Here is a 14,120-nt window from a genome sequence, read left to right as displayed (position 1 = left end):
CCTCTCACTGAAATAAATGCAGTTTATCACTCCTCCTATCCCGTTCTCTGCCTTGCTCTTGCTGCTCTTTCTGTCTCGGATCTGTCTCGCTCACTCCGTGGCTCCCACTCCTGAATAGCTCTAGCACGTCTCCCCGCCAGAATATTGATCCCCTTCTGGTTCAGGTGCAACTCATCCCCCTTACACAGGTTACAAAAACCCCAGAAGAGATTCCGATGATACAAAAATGCTTGACCCTGGCACCTGGGAGGCAACGCACTATTCTGATGTCTTCTTTGGATGCAGAAACGTCTATCTGTGCCCCTGACTAGAGAGCCCCCAATCACCATTGATCACTTGTAATGAAGGGTATGTCACATTCCAGTAGAGCCAGTCTCTGTACCAGCAACCTGGCTGAAAAATGCAACACTCCCCTGAGTCCATATGTTTTTCAAAACAGCGTACCTGTTTGAGATGAGGATAGCCACCTGAGACTGCTGCCTGCCTCTCCCTCTCCTTCTCCTTTCCTAGAGTCAACCCATCTACCTTCTTGAAACTGCCATCTGCCTCGCCCCTTGGTTCCTGTATATTCCTGATTGCCTCTAACTGTTGTTCTAACCGATCCATGCAATCTGATAGGACTTGTAATCAGACACACTTCCTGATGATTAAGCCTGCAGGAATGTTGAAATTCTCCCTAATCTCTCACCTCTGATTGGGAAGAACACATCAGCCTAATAAAGGCCATCTCTGTGCCTTTAACAATCTACAGACCCAGAAAATAGCATGTTCTTGCTGCTTTATAAACACTATTCGAAGGTAACTTGATACCTATATTTTGTTTTTAAAAAATTTAATCAAGACTGATCTCAGTAAAACATAAAAATGCCCTCCCCCAATCACTCTTTTAGATTTACCCAAAAAAGTAAGAATTAAGTTTTACAAATCTTTAGTTTTTTTTCACTTTGAAGAAAATGATCTGCACATTTAAATCAAAAAAAAAATTGTGACAGGTCACAGAGATTAGTACTGTGGATATTCAGGAGCTTGTTGATAGAATGTTGACTTTTGCTTTCTTTTCAGGAGTTATTGGCATTCAGCCCTCATAAAAGAATCTCCGCTTTTGATGCCCTACGACATCCTTATTTTCAAAGCCAAAGTCCTGAAGTTTAAGATGATCGATAGTGAGCTGAGGATAAGAAACTGCCTGTGCCTTTACCTGCAAATCATCACCTGGGTGCTACTGTTACAACTATCCTAAAGACTTGCACTCCTGGGGGTAGGGAGGGAAGAGGGGAGTTTTGCAGAGAATTGAGCATTAACTGACTAAGGACTTGCCACAGTTTGCAAAATGTTTTTCCTTCTGTTGATTTTGTGAAACTCTGTCTTGCTCCTTTTGGCAAAGCGTGTGAAGCCTGAAATATATAATTGAGTGGTTCGTTTAGGGCAGATTTCTTTTGCACCTGAAATGCAGTCCTCAGTTGGTTAGAATGAGGTCTCTTTTGTATGTGTGGCATCATTTTCTTGACCTGCACCAGTTGGTACATCCACTTTACATGGAAGTACAACTGGCACTAAACATGCGTTTGGAGTTTGGTGCCATCTGAGGAGGTAGTCTGTTCTTCTCCAACACCTCCCAAGCCTTGCACCTCCTAGTGGTTTTGTTTTAAAAGGTAAGTTAGAGAATAATACTTTTTTAAACCCACTCTATTTCCATGTTAGCAAGAACGAAAGACTGTCCACCCAGAAGAGGTTTATTGAAAAATAAGATTGCAGGTTCTCCACGCTACCCAGCGAGCTAATTCTTCTCTCTCTCTTTTCCCCCTGCCCCTGCTCTGTTCTGCACATCCCCCTCCACCCAGCCCCCCAAAAAAAACTTTCTCAAAGGAGCTATGACCCGTGAATCCTGCAATCTTTGAAATTCTATTTGAACTTGATGTCTTAAAGTGCTTCATAGCCAATGAAGTATTTTTGAACTTCTGGTCTTTTCAGGTGTATGAAACACAGCAGCCAATTTGCACAGTAAGCTCCCATAAATAGTGATGTGACAAATGACTAGATGATCAGTTTTTGGGCAGTGACTGGGGATGAATGTTGGCCCCAGGTCACCAGGGAGAACTCCCCTTCTAATGCCAAGGGATCCCTGAGAGGGAAGACACCTTCAACTAAAGCTTCTTGACAGCTGCAATCTCTAATGGGACAACTTTGCCTCAATACTGCACTGGGCTGTCAGCCTTGACTTTATACTGTAGTCTCTGAGTGGAGCTTGAATCCACCATCTTTAACTCCCAGGTGGGGATGCTACCCACTGAGTCACAACAGCCTGCAGTTATGGACATGTAGCCGGTAGAAAAATGCATATGGAAAATCCCATGTCTCCTTGTGTTGTATTGTTTGTTGTCTTGGCTGAGCCACCTCTGTGTAGGTTGGCTTAAACTTGGAAAACCTGTAGATTTGCAGCTACTGTTTCCTGTCCAATCCCTTCACACTGAGGAGCAAGCATTATTTTAGGAGGTGGTTATTGTTACTGGAAACACTTTGATTATGACCAGTTGATCAGTCACTCGGCATTATAGAAATTCAGTATTGTTGCAAAAAGTATTCATTGTCAAAGCTCTTAATCTTGTACTCATCAGAACGATTTGCAGGAATATCAATTAGAAGGGAAACCTGAAATTTATACTGCATGCATTTTATACACTCTACCTGTTTTGATGGCTGCCAATTAGTTTGGTCTATTAGAGTCCATCAGCATTCTCATCTCTTACATTATAAATATTGGTTTCCTTCCTTCTGTTTTGGTATTTCAAGGATATTGTCCTGATGAGTACAAGATGAAAAGCTTTGACAAGGTGTATATTTTACAACAATGCTCACTTTATTTTTCCCTCGCCTATCAAATAGTCAGTTTTACCACAATGAAAGAACTGTGCAACATGGTTTTGAAGTTACACGCTAAAACCACCTTGCCAAGCCGTCTTTTACTGGTGCATGGGAGCTGTGCTTGGCAGTAATTTGGGGGCACATTAAGGACCCTATTTGTAGTACTTGATGCCTGATCAAGCCAATTATAGCCACTAATGGTTTTAATAAAGACTTCTAACATTGAAGATCAATCTCTGGTTTACCGGAAGTGGAATCCTTACACTATTGTACAGTCATTGGGTCACAAATACAAGTCTAACTTGGACAACAGCATTTCACTGAAGTAGATTCTAGCCATTGTAAAAGATCCTTTCACTACAGCACAGTGTTTATAATTACAGAATTGTTATGGCACCGGAAGAGGAAATTCAGCCTGTTGTTTGCACGGACTTTCTGATCTTGAGCGCTGTGTGCTATTCTGCCACTTTTTTTTCTTTCCCAATAACATTGACTATTATTTCTATTTAAATCATATGATGTCCTCTTTGCCCCAATTCAACATGTCTCGTCCACACTTCCAGGCAATCTGTTCTTAATCCGTTTGAATGGGAACAGTTTCTTCCTGTCCACTCTGCAGCTTCCTCGTGATTAAAGAAAAATTTCTGTCTAATTTCCTCTTTGGTATTCTCTCCATAGAAAGCATAACAATTTCTCCAGTCTGTTGTTGTTAAACTGAAATCTCTCATTCCTGGAACCATTCTTGTATACTACTTCTACACTAGCGAGTTTTGAGAAGATTTGTAGCTCAGGTTGAGGTTCTGGATGTGAGTTTGCTCGCTGAGCTGGAAGGTTAGTTTTCAGACGTTTCGTCACCATTCTAGGTAACATCATCAGTGAGCCTCCGACGAAGCGCTGGTGTTATGTCCCGCTTTCTATTTATCTGGTTAGGTTTCCTTGTGTTGGTGATGTCATTTCCTGTTCTTTTTTAATCCCCTGAGAAAAAGAACAGGAAATGACATCACCAACCCAAGGAAACCTAACCAGATAAATAGAAAGCGGGACATAACACCAGCGCTTCACCGGAGGCTCACTGAAGATGTTACCTAGAATGGTGACAAAACATCTGAAAACTAACCTTCCAGTTCTTCTACACTTTCCAATGTGTTCACATCCTCTGAAGTGTAGTCAGAACCTACCAGTAGTCAATTTGAAGTCTAACCAGTGTCTTTATACAAGTTGAGCATAACCTTGCTCCTATACTCTATTCTAGGATTTATTAATAGAGACAGTGTATGCTTTACTAACTGCTCCTTTCACCTGTCCTGCTACCCTTCATTGACTTCTACACATGTACACCAAGTCTGTGTGCTCCTGCACACTCTTTTGGGTAGTGCCTTTCTGCTTTGTACTATCTATTGCTATATGTTCTTTATTACCAGAAAAGTATCACCACTTCACTTCTTGTTTCTCTTCAGTGAGCATTACTGCCCACTTCAACTTGTCAATGTCCTTATTTTTTCCTCTAATTTTACCCTGGCTGCCTCAGTTTACAATGCTTCCCAGTTTTTTGTCTCTTCTGCACATTTCCAAATTGTCCCCTGCATGTTGTGATTTAGACCATTGCTATATATGAGGAAGTGTGTCCCAGGTTAGTCGGACAGCATTTTCACTTGACAAATCTGTACTAGCTCTTCCAAATTAACCCCCCCCCCCCCTCAACCACATGTCTCTTGAAACAATTATTTCAGATTTAATTAAGTTTTCTCACCACTTAAGTTAATCTGTTTCTCCAGACAATTTTTTTCCCCTATTTTTGAAGCCATACCTAATGTTTCAATTCTCCAGTCCTCCAGCAATGCCTGATCTGATCATTCCACTGCCACCCCATTCTGCTGTTTCCTGCCATTTACCCCATAACCCTGAATCCCTTCCTGATTTGAAACTTTGTCCATTTTAGCCTTGAGGCACCCAGTCTCAACAACCCTCTGCAGTAAAGAATGCTGCAGATTCACTAACCTCAAGAAATTCCTCATCTGTCTTAATCCTTTCATCTAAGATGTTCTGTGGCCCTAGATTCTCTCAAGGGGAAACAACCTCTCCACATCTATCCTGTCATGCCTCCTTCTAAATTCAAATGAATACAATTCCAATTTATTCATTCTCTTCTCCGTAAGACCGTCCCTCTCTGTCTGGGATCAATCTGCCAACTGCATAACCACATTCATTGCCCACTCTGTTTTGACTTGTCTATATCCCTCTGTGGACACTGTCATCCTCATTACTTGCCTTTTGCACATTGTGTCACCCACAAACGTGATGACCAGTATGTTCGTTCTCCTCATCCACGTCATTAATATCTAATGTAAATTATTATGGCCTGAGCACTGATTCTTGTGTCACTCTAGTTACAGGTTGCCATCCAACTCTGGCTAACTAAAAGACCATCATTCTCTACATCAAATATATTGCGTCCATTGCTTTCCTCGTTTATCTACCCTGCTTGTTAATTCTTCCATAAATTCTAGTAAACTTATCAGGGGTAGTAGGAACTGCTGATTGCTGGAGAATCTGAGATAACGCAGTGTGAAGCTGGATGAACACAGCTGGCCAAGCAGCATCAGAGGAGCAGGAAAGCTGACGTTTATGTTGAGACCCTTCTTCAGAAAAGGGTCTCTACCTGGAACGTCAGCAAACTTGTCAAGCATGGTTTCTCCTGTGTGAAACTATGCTACATCATAAGTATTTCTAAAAGCTCTGCTATTAAATCCTTTATCACAGACTTAGCTCAATTGTCTGTTAGGAAAATGTTAACTGGTCTGTAGATACCTGTTCTTTTTCATCTTCCCTTTTTTGTTTACTGATCCTCTGGAACTTATTTAACAACTCTTGGATATTAGTATCCACAACCTCTGTAGCTATTCTTTTTAACATGTTTGATTCATCCCAGGAGATAATTGTTTTCTTTTTAGTCTCATTAATTTCCATTGTATTTTCTCTCTGGAAATTTTTTTGTATTTATTTGCTCACCACCTTTTTGAACTTTTGGTTTATTTAGTCGTCTTTTAATAGTATTAGTATCTTCTACTGTGAAGACTGCCAAGTTTTTTTCACTTCCTGGTTCTGTTATTTCCTGGCCTGTGTTCAGTTTGCCCTCTCTTCTCTTTATAATATTTGAAGCTTGCCTGTATCATCTTTCCATTCATGCATTCGTCTTGTCTTTCTGTTTTTTGTTACCAGCTTGTTTTTTTTTTTTGACATCCTGCTTGCTGATTTTTCTTTTCTCTACAAGGCTGCCTAATGGCTGATGGCAAAACTTCGGTGTCATTTGGTGGAGGTGCTGGTGTTGGGCCGGGGTGATTGAGGTCAAAAGTCACACAACACAGGTTTATTTGAGATCACAAGCTTTTGGAGCAGTATCTTTTTTTCAGAGAGCACCTTGGCTAGAATTTAAGATTTATGATCTTATAAAATTCATAAGATCATACAAATGGTGTGAGTGGATATTGACAGGCTCAATGATTGATCTCTGTAGGTGATCGAGTGTCAGATGGTGTGAGTAAAGTGTCAACAGCTTGAAATAACAAGTGAAGGGATGATGTTATCTCTCTCTGTCTCAAATTAATCAGATTACAACAAAGAATTAAAAATAAGGTGGTGCTGGAGATAAAACCAAACAACTGGAACAACCTCAAAAGTTCACCTGACTGCTGAAGATGTCTTGCAGCTTAACACTTGCATCAGGTGTTGAACTGTATGCATCATTTTGAGATAATACAGAACTTGGTCTTTATTATTACCACACCAAAGGTTCAGAATTGTCTGTTTAGTCTTCATTAAGTGGTTGCCAGTGCCCCTACCTGAAGCCTGTGACTTTCATTTGTATGTTTGTTGAATTGCACGGGGTGGGGGAGAAAAGAGAACGAGGGACGAGGAGAATGATTTGCAGACAGCCTCTGGCGGAGTATTTCATTTTGGCATTTCCCAAATGGTGTCAATGGGATTAAATATTACGACCTGCCTTTTTAATGGAGTCAAAATACTCCTCTGGGCAAAAATATACCATAATTCGGAGATGGATTACTACACTGTCCCTAGCAAATTCTTTAAACTGAGAAAGTGATGTGTGCAAATTTCAGCTGCAATGTTTTAGAAATCCACTACTTCAGACTCACTTCTGTCCTTTTTGGCCCAGTATCATTTGGATCCCTGATCAGATACTACTCTTGTGGGTTGAGGCAATGAATTGACTAGTCATGTTGGTTAAGGTTTGGTGTCTGATTACATGCAGTGTTTGTATGCAATCATATTTTATTAATGTCACTTAACAGCCATCTTAGGTTTGTTCAACACTGCATCAGTTCCAGGTCCTTGTTTGCTTATAAATTCTGTGTCTAATACCACCCCTCTCACTGACACCTGGAGGAGAGAGACTCCAAAATCTTGCATTTTCAAATAAACATGGTATCATCTAATTTAGACTTTGCCCCGGTCCAACACTGGCACCTCTACATCATGATGTTATTTCCATCTCTGAAGGAACAGATAGAAAGCATTTGTTTTATAACCAAATCTGCCAACTCTCCCTCCCCAGTTGTGATGCTGAAATCTGGCTGAATGCTGTAACAGATTATGTCAAATTATGGGTATGTAAATTGGCTAAGTCATCTTGTTATGAAGTCCAATGTTGAAACAGATGGTGCAGTAATTGTCATCTGACCCTAGAGGGCCTCAGAATGCTTTCTAAAGTTAATATTCACAGTCAACAGCAAGTTTAAAGGGATTGGACTGCACTATCAGTGGGATTCTTTCAATGCTGTTTCATTGACATAGAACTGTCTGCATACTTGTGATCCATGAAAATATTTTTTTACAATCTTGGCCTATAAAGCTACAAAGGACTTGCAAGGAGTGCTGTTAATATGTAACAGCAGTAAATGATGGCAATAGAATATGGGTTAAGGCTTCCCTATTTGATTTTATAATTGTACGATCGTCAGACTTGCTTACTTGTAGTCTGCCCACGTCCCTTCCCCCCACCCTGCCTTGCCTTCCCTTGGACTAAATCCTAATTACAAGTGGTAGCCTACTTTTGAATACCACCTTTCAATTAGGGGTGAGGATACTTTAGTTGATTTTTAAGCCTGCTATTAAATGAAAATACAAATTGGCCTCCATCTTAAGTATGATCTAATTCAGTGGAAGTATGCTCCCTCCTTATGCAATGATTTGATTGGTGAATGTCTGTCATCATTTAGTGGTAGTATATTTGTAAATTGTCTTTATGCACAACACCAAAGCTGAACGGATCCTTCATTAGCTTTTGATACAGGGAAGAAACAATGCCTTGCTCTTTAATTGTCAGAGGTGTATGGCATGGAAACAGATCCATTAGTCCAACTCATCTATAGTGACCAATATCCTAAATTAGTCTAGTCCCATTTGCCAGCGTTTGGCCCAGATCCTACTAAACCATCCAGATGCTTTTTGTGTTGTAATTGTAGCAGCCCCTTCCACTTCCTGTGGCAGCTTATTCCACATACATACCACACTGTGTGAAATTTCCCCAAGGTAAGTGAGTCCAAAGATTTAAAAAGGGACCTGTGGGGCAAAGATCTTTTGGCTTTTTACTCCATCCATGTCTGTCATGATCTTATAAACCTCTAAGGTTACCCTTCAGCCTCTCCCTGAAGCTCCAACCCTGGCACCATCCTTCTAAAATCTTTTCTGAACCCTTTCAAGTTTTACAACATCCTTCCTATAGCAGGGAGACCAGAATTGCACGCAGTATTCCAAAAGTGGCCTAACCAATGTCCTTTACAGCTGCAATATGACCTTCCAACTCTTTTATAGTCTATCCACTGACCAATAAAGGCAAGCATACCAACTGCCTTCTTCACTATCGTATTTACCTGCGACTCTACTTTTAAGGAGCTACGAACCTGCACTCCAAGGTCTCGGTTCAGCCACACTCCCTCAGACTTTACCATTCAGTGTATACATCCAGCCCTGATTTCCCTTTCCGAAATGCAGCAGCTCTGTTAATCTGTAAAGTGAGCCCCAGATATGCAAACAGAAAACACTTGACAGGTCCCATGCTGTCAGTGGTGTGAGAAACAGTTATTGTTTCATCTCAATTATATTTTGAGAGCATTTTAAGTCTCTGTTTAATGCCTCATGTAAGACCACACTTTCGTACTGTAGCCCAACCAAAAAAAAATCTAGTGGCCTTCCATGTTGGTGTTTTATATTTGCTTTCACTCACCCTTAAGCTTTCGGGGGGGGGGAATGACACACATTTCCACTCCCCTTTTTAGATAAGGAAGCACTTGATGTCTCATGTGAATATCTAGGCTGTAAGTTTAAGATTCTGCCCTGTATTTGCACTTAAGCAAGGCACCATTGTCTATTGCCAGTGGGTCCTATAGCTGTCTCCTGCTGTAAAACACTGCTATTGGGCCTCCTGTGCCTGCATCAACTTTTGAGATGAACGTTCTTACGTTGTGCCAATGACTTCCTTTCTCCCCATACCTTAGCATATTATTTTTATGTAGATAATCACCCCTTTTGAATGCCTCCAGTTGAACTTGCATGATTCATACTTCCAGGCAATACATTCCATACCCTAACACATTCAGCAAGGGTTGGAGGAATAACTGTTCCCTCATTTGCTCCTTTTTGCAAATCACTAACTCTAATGACTTTTGTTCTTGTTTCTTCCTTTCACAAAAGGAACAGTTTCTCCCTCCCAAAAAAAAACACAAATTGCTGGGGGAAACCAGAGGTGTCTCAGCAGCTATGGAGAGAAAACAGTTCACATCTTGCATCCAGTGAACCTCCTCCCAGAATTGAAAGTAGCTCAGAAAAGCATATGCTGGTGGATGGATTGAGAGGGAAAAGGGGCAAGTAGATAGGTGACGAAGGAGCCTGGAGGGAGAGGGACAAAGGATCACTAGATCAAGGGATTGTTGGTAGTAAGCCAGGAGAAGCGAAACTTCAAAATAAAACCCCACACAAAAACTCTGGATGCTGGAAACAAAAACAAGTTGCTGGGAAAACCCTTCCATTCCATTGTCCCAGTTTTGCTATCTCCCTTGCCTCTGTACTGATGTCAGAGACCCCCTTGTAAAAGCTGGAACATGTTTTTCCTCAACCAATGATCATCCCCACCACTGTGGTTGATGGAGCCCTCAGTTGTCTCCGACCCAGCTCCTCCACTTCAGCCCTTACCCTGTCTTTTCCCTCCCACAACAGCAAAGGTTCTCCATGGTTCTCACTTGCTTACCACCTCACCACCATCCACATCCAAGAGATCGTTGATCGTCATTTCCACTATCTCCAGGGAGTTTTTCCTCTCCCTTTCTCCAGGAATTTGTTTTTTTGTTTGAGCTCCAACTGCAGTTTTGTTTTATAACCGTTTCTTCCTATTGCCTCTATCCAGTCTCGAGAGGAGACAGCTGAGTTTGAACAAAGAGAGCAGCTGCAATTTCTTCAATCCATCCTTGTAGCCTGAAACCATTCTTGTAAACCACCTCTGTGCACGTTCCAGCATATTTGCATCTTTCCTATAATGTGACATCCAGAATGATACAAATTATGCCAGCAAGGACTCCAGCTACTAAAGTTTACTGCACACAGATGTGATGTAAAAAGAAAAATTGATTTTGTAACGCAAGCTGGATAATCATCCAAAACAAGTATATCAATAAGTAGAGAGATGGCATTTGTTATTTTACTATTCAGTGTATACGATAGAAAGGCATATTATAAAAAAAATTGCTGTAGCAAGGTGTAGAGGTGGATGAACACAGTAGGCCAAGCAGCATCAGAGAAGGAAAGCTGCCGTTTCAGGCTTAAACCCCTCTTCAGATTTCTGAAGTGGGGGTCTAGGCTTGAAACATCAGTTTTCCTGCTCCTCTGATGCTGCTTGGCCTGCTGTGTTCATCCAGCTCTACACCTTGTTAACTTGGATTCTGCAGTTCTACTATCAATAAAAAATTGATGTTAGTTTAGAGTTGTGCGATCAGTGACAGCTTTTGGGCTTAGCTGAATTTAGATGCCAAACAAATATTTCCTGGTTATGGTGTACGTGACAGTAGATCCACAGTAATGTTGTTGACTCTTAACTGCCCTCACTGAGGTTTGTCTTGCTCTCCATTTCCTTGCAAGGAGTGCATTTATATTTTCCTCTACAGTTTTAATAGTAACTCAGGAATATAAATGAACCTGTTTCCAAATGCCTAGTGCTACTAAATAGTGACACAGAATGAGCCAGTCATTGTTCTATTCTGGTACTTAGCTTGTTTGCTGACCATCCTATTGTATTTAAAGCTATTGATCATGACTACCCCTTTATAGTGGTTCCAAGTACCTCAGTTGGTCAGCCCAGAGTAGCCTCTGACTAACCGTCAGTCCCAAATGTTGCTGTTCAGCCAGTGGGCGGGGGGGCGTCCCCACTCTTCTGGCCTTGCCTTTTAGACTTCTTGCAAATGGCAATTGTGCTGAGAGCGGGACGATAAAAACGACTTGTATTTATATAGCACTTTTGATTGGATGACAATATTCAAGGAGTCAGATTTACTGGGAAACAGACTTTTCACATGTTGTACCTTGAGCCTTGATCCAACTTTCAACATCACGCATATCTCCTATTCCTACTGCCTACTATTTGCATTTGTTGGAAGAATTTGCACATCAATAATCAACCTGTTTAGTGAAGAGTATACATTCCTTGGCTTTTAAGTCCTGGAATGGAACTTGAATCTGGGAGCTTCTTCAGAGATGGATGCTACCCTGGTGGCATAAGACCTCCTATGAAGTACACTACTTGGCAAAAAAAAATGCACTTTAGCATATTCAAGTCTTGACATCAAAATGACAAGAGCTGCCATTTTGTTGTCTGCTATTCAACCAGCTAAGATCTTGTCTATTATACTTTTAGTATTGTAAATGTGGAGTTTTAAAACAATTATCCTCATTGTATCCATCCACCTCTGATCAGTCAGACCTGTGGCATTGGTGGCACGTGTTGGAATGCGTTTTGTACCTGTTATGAAGCACCTGAAATATACACTGTATTAGCATGGAAGACAGGAGATAGTGAAAGGCAAAAAGGAAATGTGATCAGGCCAAGTAAAGAAACAAGCTGGGTCCAGTAGAAGGTGCACTTAAAAAAAAATCTACAGCAGCTGCTCTGAAACAGTATAAAAAACATTTTGCCTGAAATATAACTAAATGTTGAATGCAGAAGTCTGTAAAATGCTGTGATGAAGTTGCCTGCTCCACTTGCACTGGACCTAATTAGGAATTAACATGGTTACCAATGTTATGTGTCTAACCCATCAGCACTGGCACAGTGTGGAAATATGCACTAAATACAGTACAGGCTTTCATTAGAGTGATTGATTGAATTTCTTCAAAATAAGACCATGTAAATAAAAGGGAGAGGAAAAATAGTAACTTTCTCTCCTCTTTTCCCCCAGCATTACCTTTTGCATCAGCTTACAAGTTTTTAGATTGATGGAGAGTTGCAAAATATTAACTGCAACTTACTCAGCTGTTCACATGCACAAGTATTGGAGGGGGAAGTGTGGAAGAAGAAAAAGAAACATGGCAAAGCTGCACATATTTACATTTCTGGATGCTAATTGTCTGTTTCTGGAGTGAAGTTAGCTTATACATCCTTTGTTCACACTGAACATAGGCTTTCTTGTTCACCTGAACATTTTTGGTATGTGGTTTTGCAGTTTCCTCTTTACAGATGCTGAGATTGACTAATGAGCACTCACTTCCTACCCACATATCATTAAAATGTAAACTCTACCAATCCATTTTTATTACAAGAAAAAAAAACTATTAGCATCACTTTGTAACAAAATAGGGCTGAATGTCACACCCCATAGTTTTAACATGATACTGGAGCATCTCAAGTCCAATCATATACACCAATTCAGTGTGTTTGGCAGATCGTCTTGTTAAAATGTGTATTTCTTAGAACTTCTAGCCGACTAGGTACTCCAGTTTATTATGGGCCTGGTTTTCTATTTTTAAACAGCAAGCTTCCCTGAACTTGCTCCTCAAAGTTTAATTGAACCCTTATCTAATCATGTTTTCCTTCTTGCTGGGAATCCTTCAAACATTCTCTTTTCCGTTGGGAAGATTCCAGGTTTTGCTTTACACCTCACAATAACATAAGTAGGGTAAAGAACTCTGAATAGTGGAATTTGGATTTGTACTTTTAATTGTCCCACATTGTGATAATGCTAATTGTTACAACAGATTGACAAGAAAAATATTGTTAGTGAATTAAAGCATTTATTGCAGAAATATTTTTCCACTTCATTCTATACAATAAAACATTGTCATTTACCTTGTGAACCTGTAAAATCCAGATTATGCTGGAATTTTTTAAAAAAAAATCAGGTCTGTCATTGATTAGAATCTGCTCAAGAGTTTCCCTAAAGGACTTTAGTTTACCACTATTATTTAAAATACAAGAGTTGTGCGGACTTCAGAAAGACTGATCGGTTGTTGGTACCATTACAAATTTTGCAAACAAATAAGTATATCTAAATTAAAATATTTGGTATTATCCTAAAAACACAGCACAATTCCAGAAGAGTTCCATTACAAAGAGATTTCAATCGCCAACGTGTAGTACACACTTAATCCTGCCCATACTCCCAGAAGCAGTGAGCCAGAATCCAGTGGACATTGCATGGTTCACATGTTCCAGTTTTAGACCCTCCAGCCTTGCACATGCTGGATCTAGTAACTAACTGGAGACCACTAAACTTCAAGTTGGCTTAAAAACTTTACAAATCCACTTTACTGCAGCCCACATCGTGCCAGCTCACTGCCGACATAAATGATCCCCTGACTTTTATTTTTAAAAATTCATTCATGGGGTGCAAATATCATTGGTTAGTCCAACATTTATTGCCCAGATGGCAGTTCAAGTCAGTCATGTTGCTGTGGGTCTGGAGTTACATGTCAGCCAAGCCCAGTACAGACAGATTTTCTTCCCCAAAAACAATAGTGAAGTAGATGGGTTTTTACAACAATCAATCAACACTAGTTACCTGGTCACCATTGGGTTACTTTTTATTGAATTAAAACTTCATCTCTTTCATGCCCTTTATTATTCTCTCCATGGCTATATGCCCCTTCCATAGATACTGAGTGCATTCAATTAAAATCAGTACACAACTGTAAAATCATGCTATTGGGCGAGACAAAGAGCCAGGAGCAAAATTTGCCTGAATCACAAACACATTGCT

At 40.4% G+C, this 14,120-nt stretch overlaps 1 protein-coding gene across 6 annotated transcripts in view; it reads left to right on the top strand.

Annotated features, from left to right (window-relative positions):
* The window catches only part of cdk4 (cyclin dependent kinase 4), a 72,011-nt gene that overhangs the window by 28,035 nt on the left and 29,856 nt on the right, over positions 1-14,120 (top strand). For 2 of the 6 annotated variants that reach the window (XM_059643344.1, XM_048523434.2), the window contains one exon: positions 1,063-3,095. The exons of 3 other annotated variants lie outside the window; for them this stretch is intronic. In XM_059643344.1, coding sequence (XP_059499327.1) covers positions 1,063-1,152 — 90 coding nt within the window. In that variant the 3' untranslated portion in view covers positions 1,153-3,095. Of the gene's footprint in view, positions 1-1,062; positions 3,096-12,323; positions 13,168-14,120 lie in introns of those variants that run through there. One more of the 6 variants, XM_048523437.2, reaches the window with a different exon arrangement.

The sequence above is a fragment of the Stegostoma tigrinum genome, chromosome X, assembly GCF_030684315.1.
Source record: "Stegostoma tigrinum isolate sSteTig4 chromosome X, sSteTig4.hap1, whole genome shotgun sequence".
NCBI lineage: Eukaryota > Metazoa > Chordata > Chondrichthyes > Orectolobiformes > Stegostomatidae > Stegostoma > Stegostoma tigrinum.
This window is presented reverse-complemented; position numbering and strand designations above follow the sequence as displayed.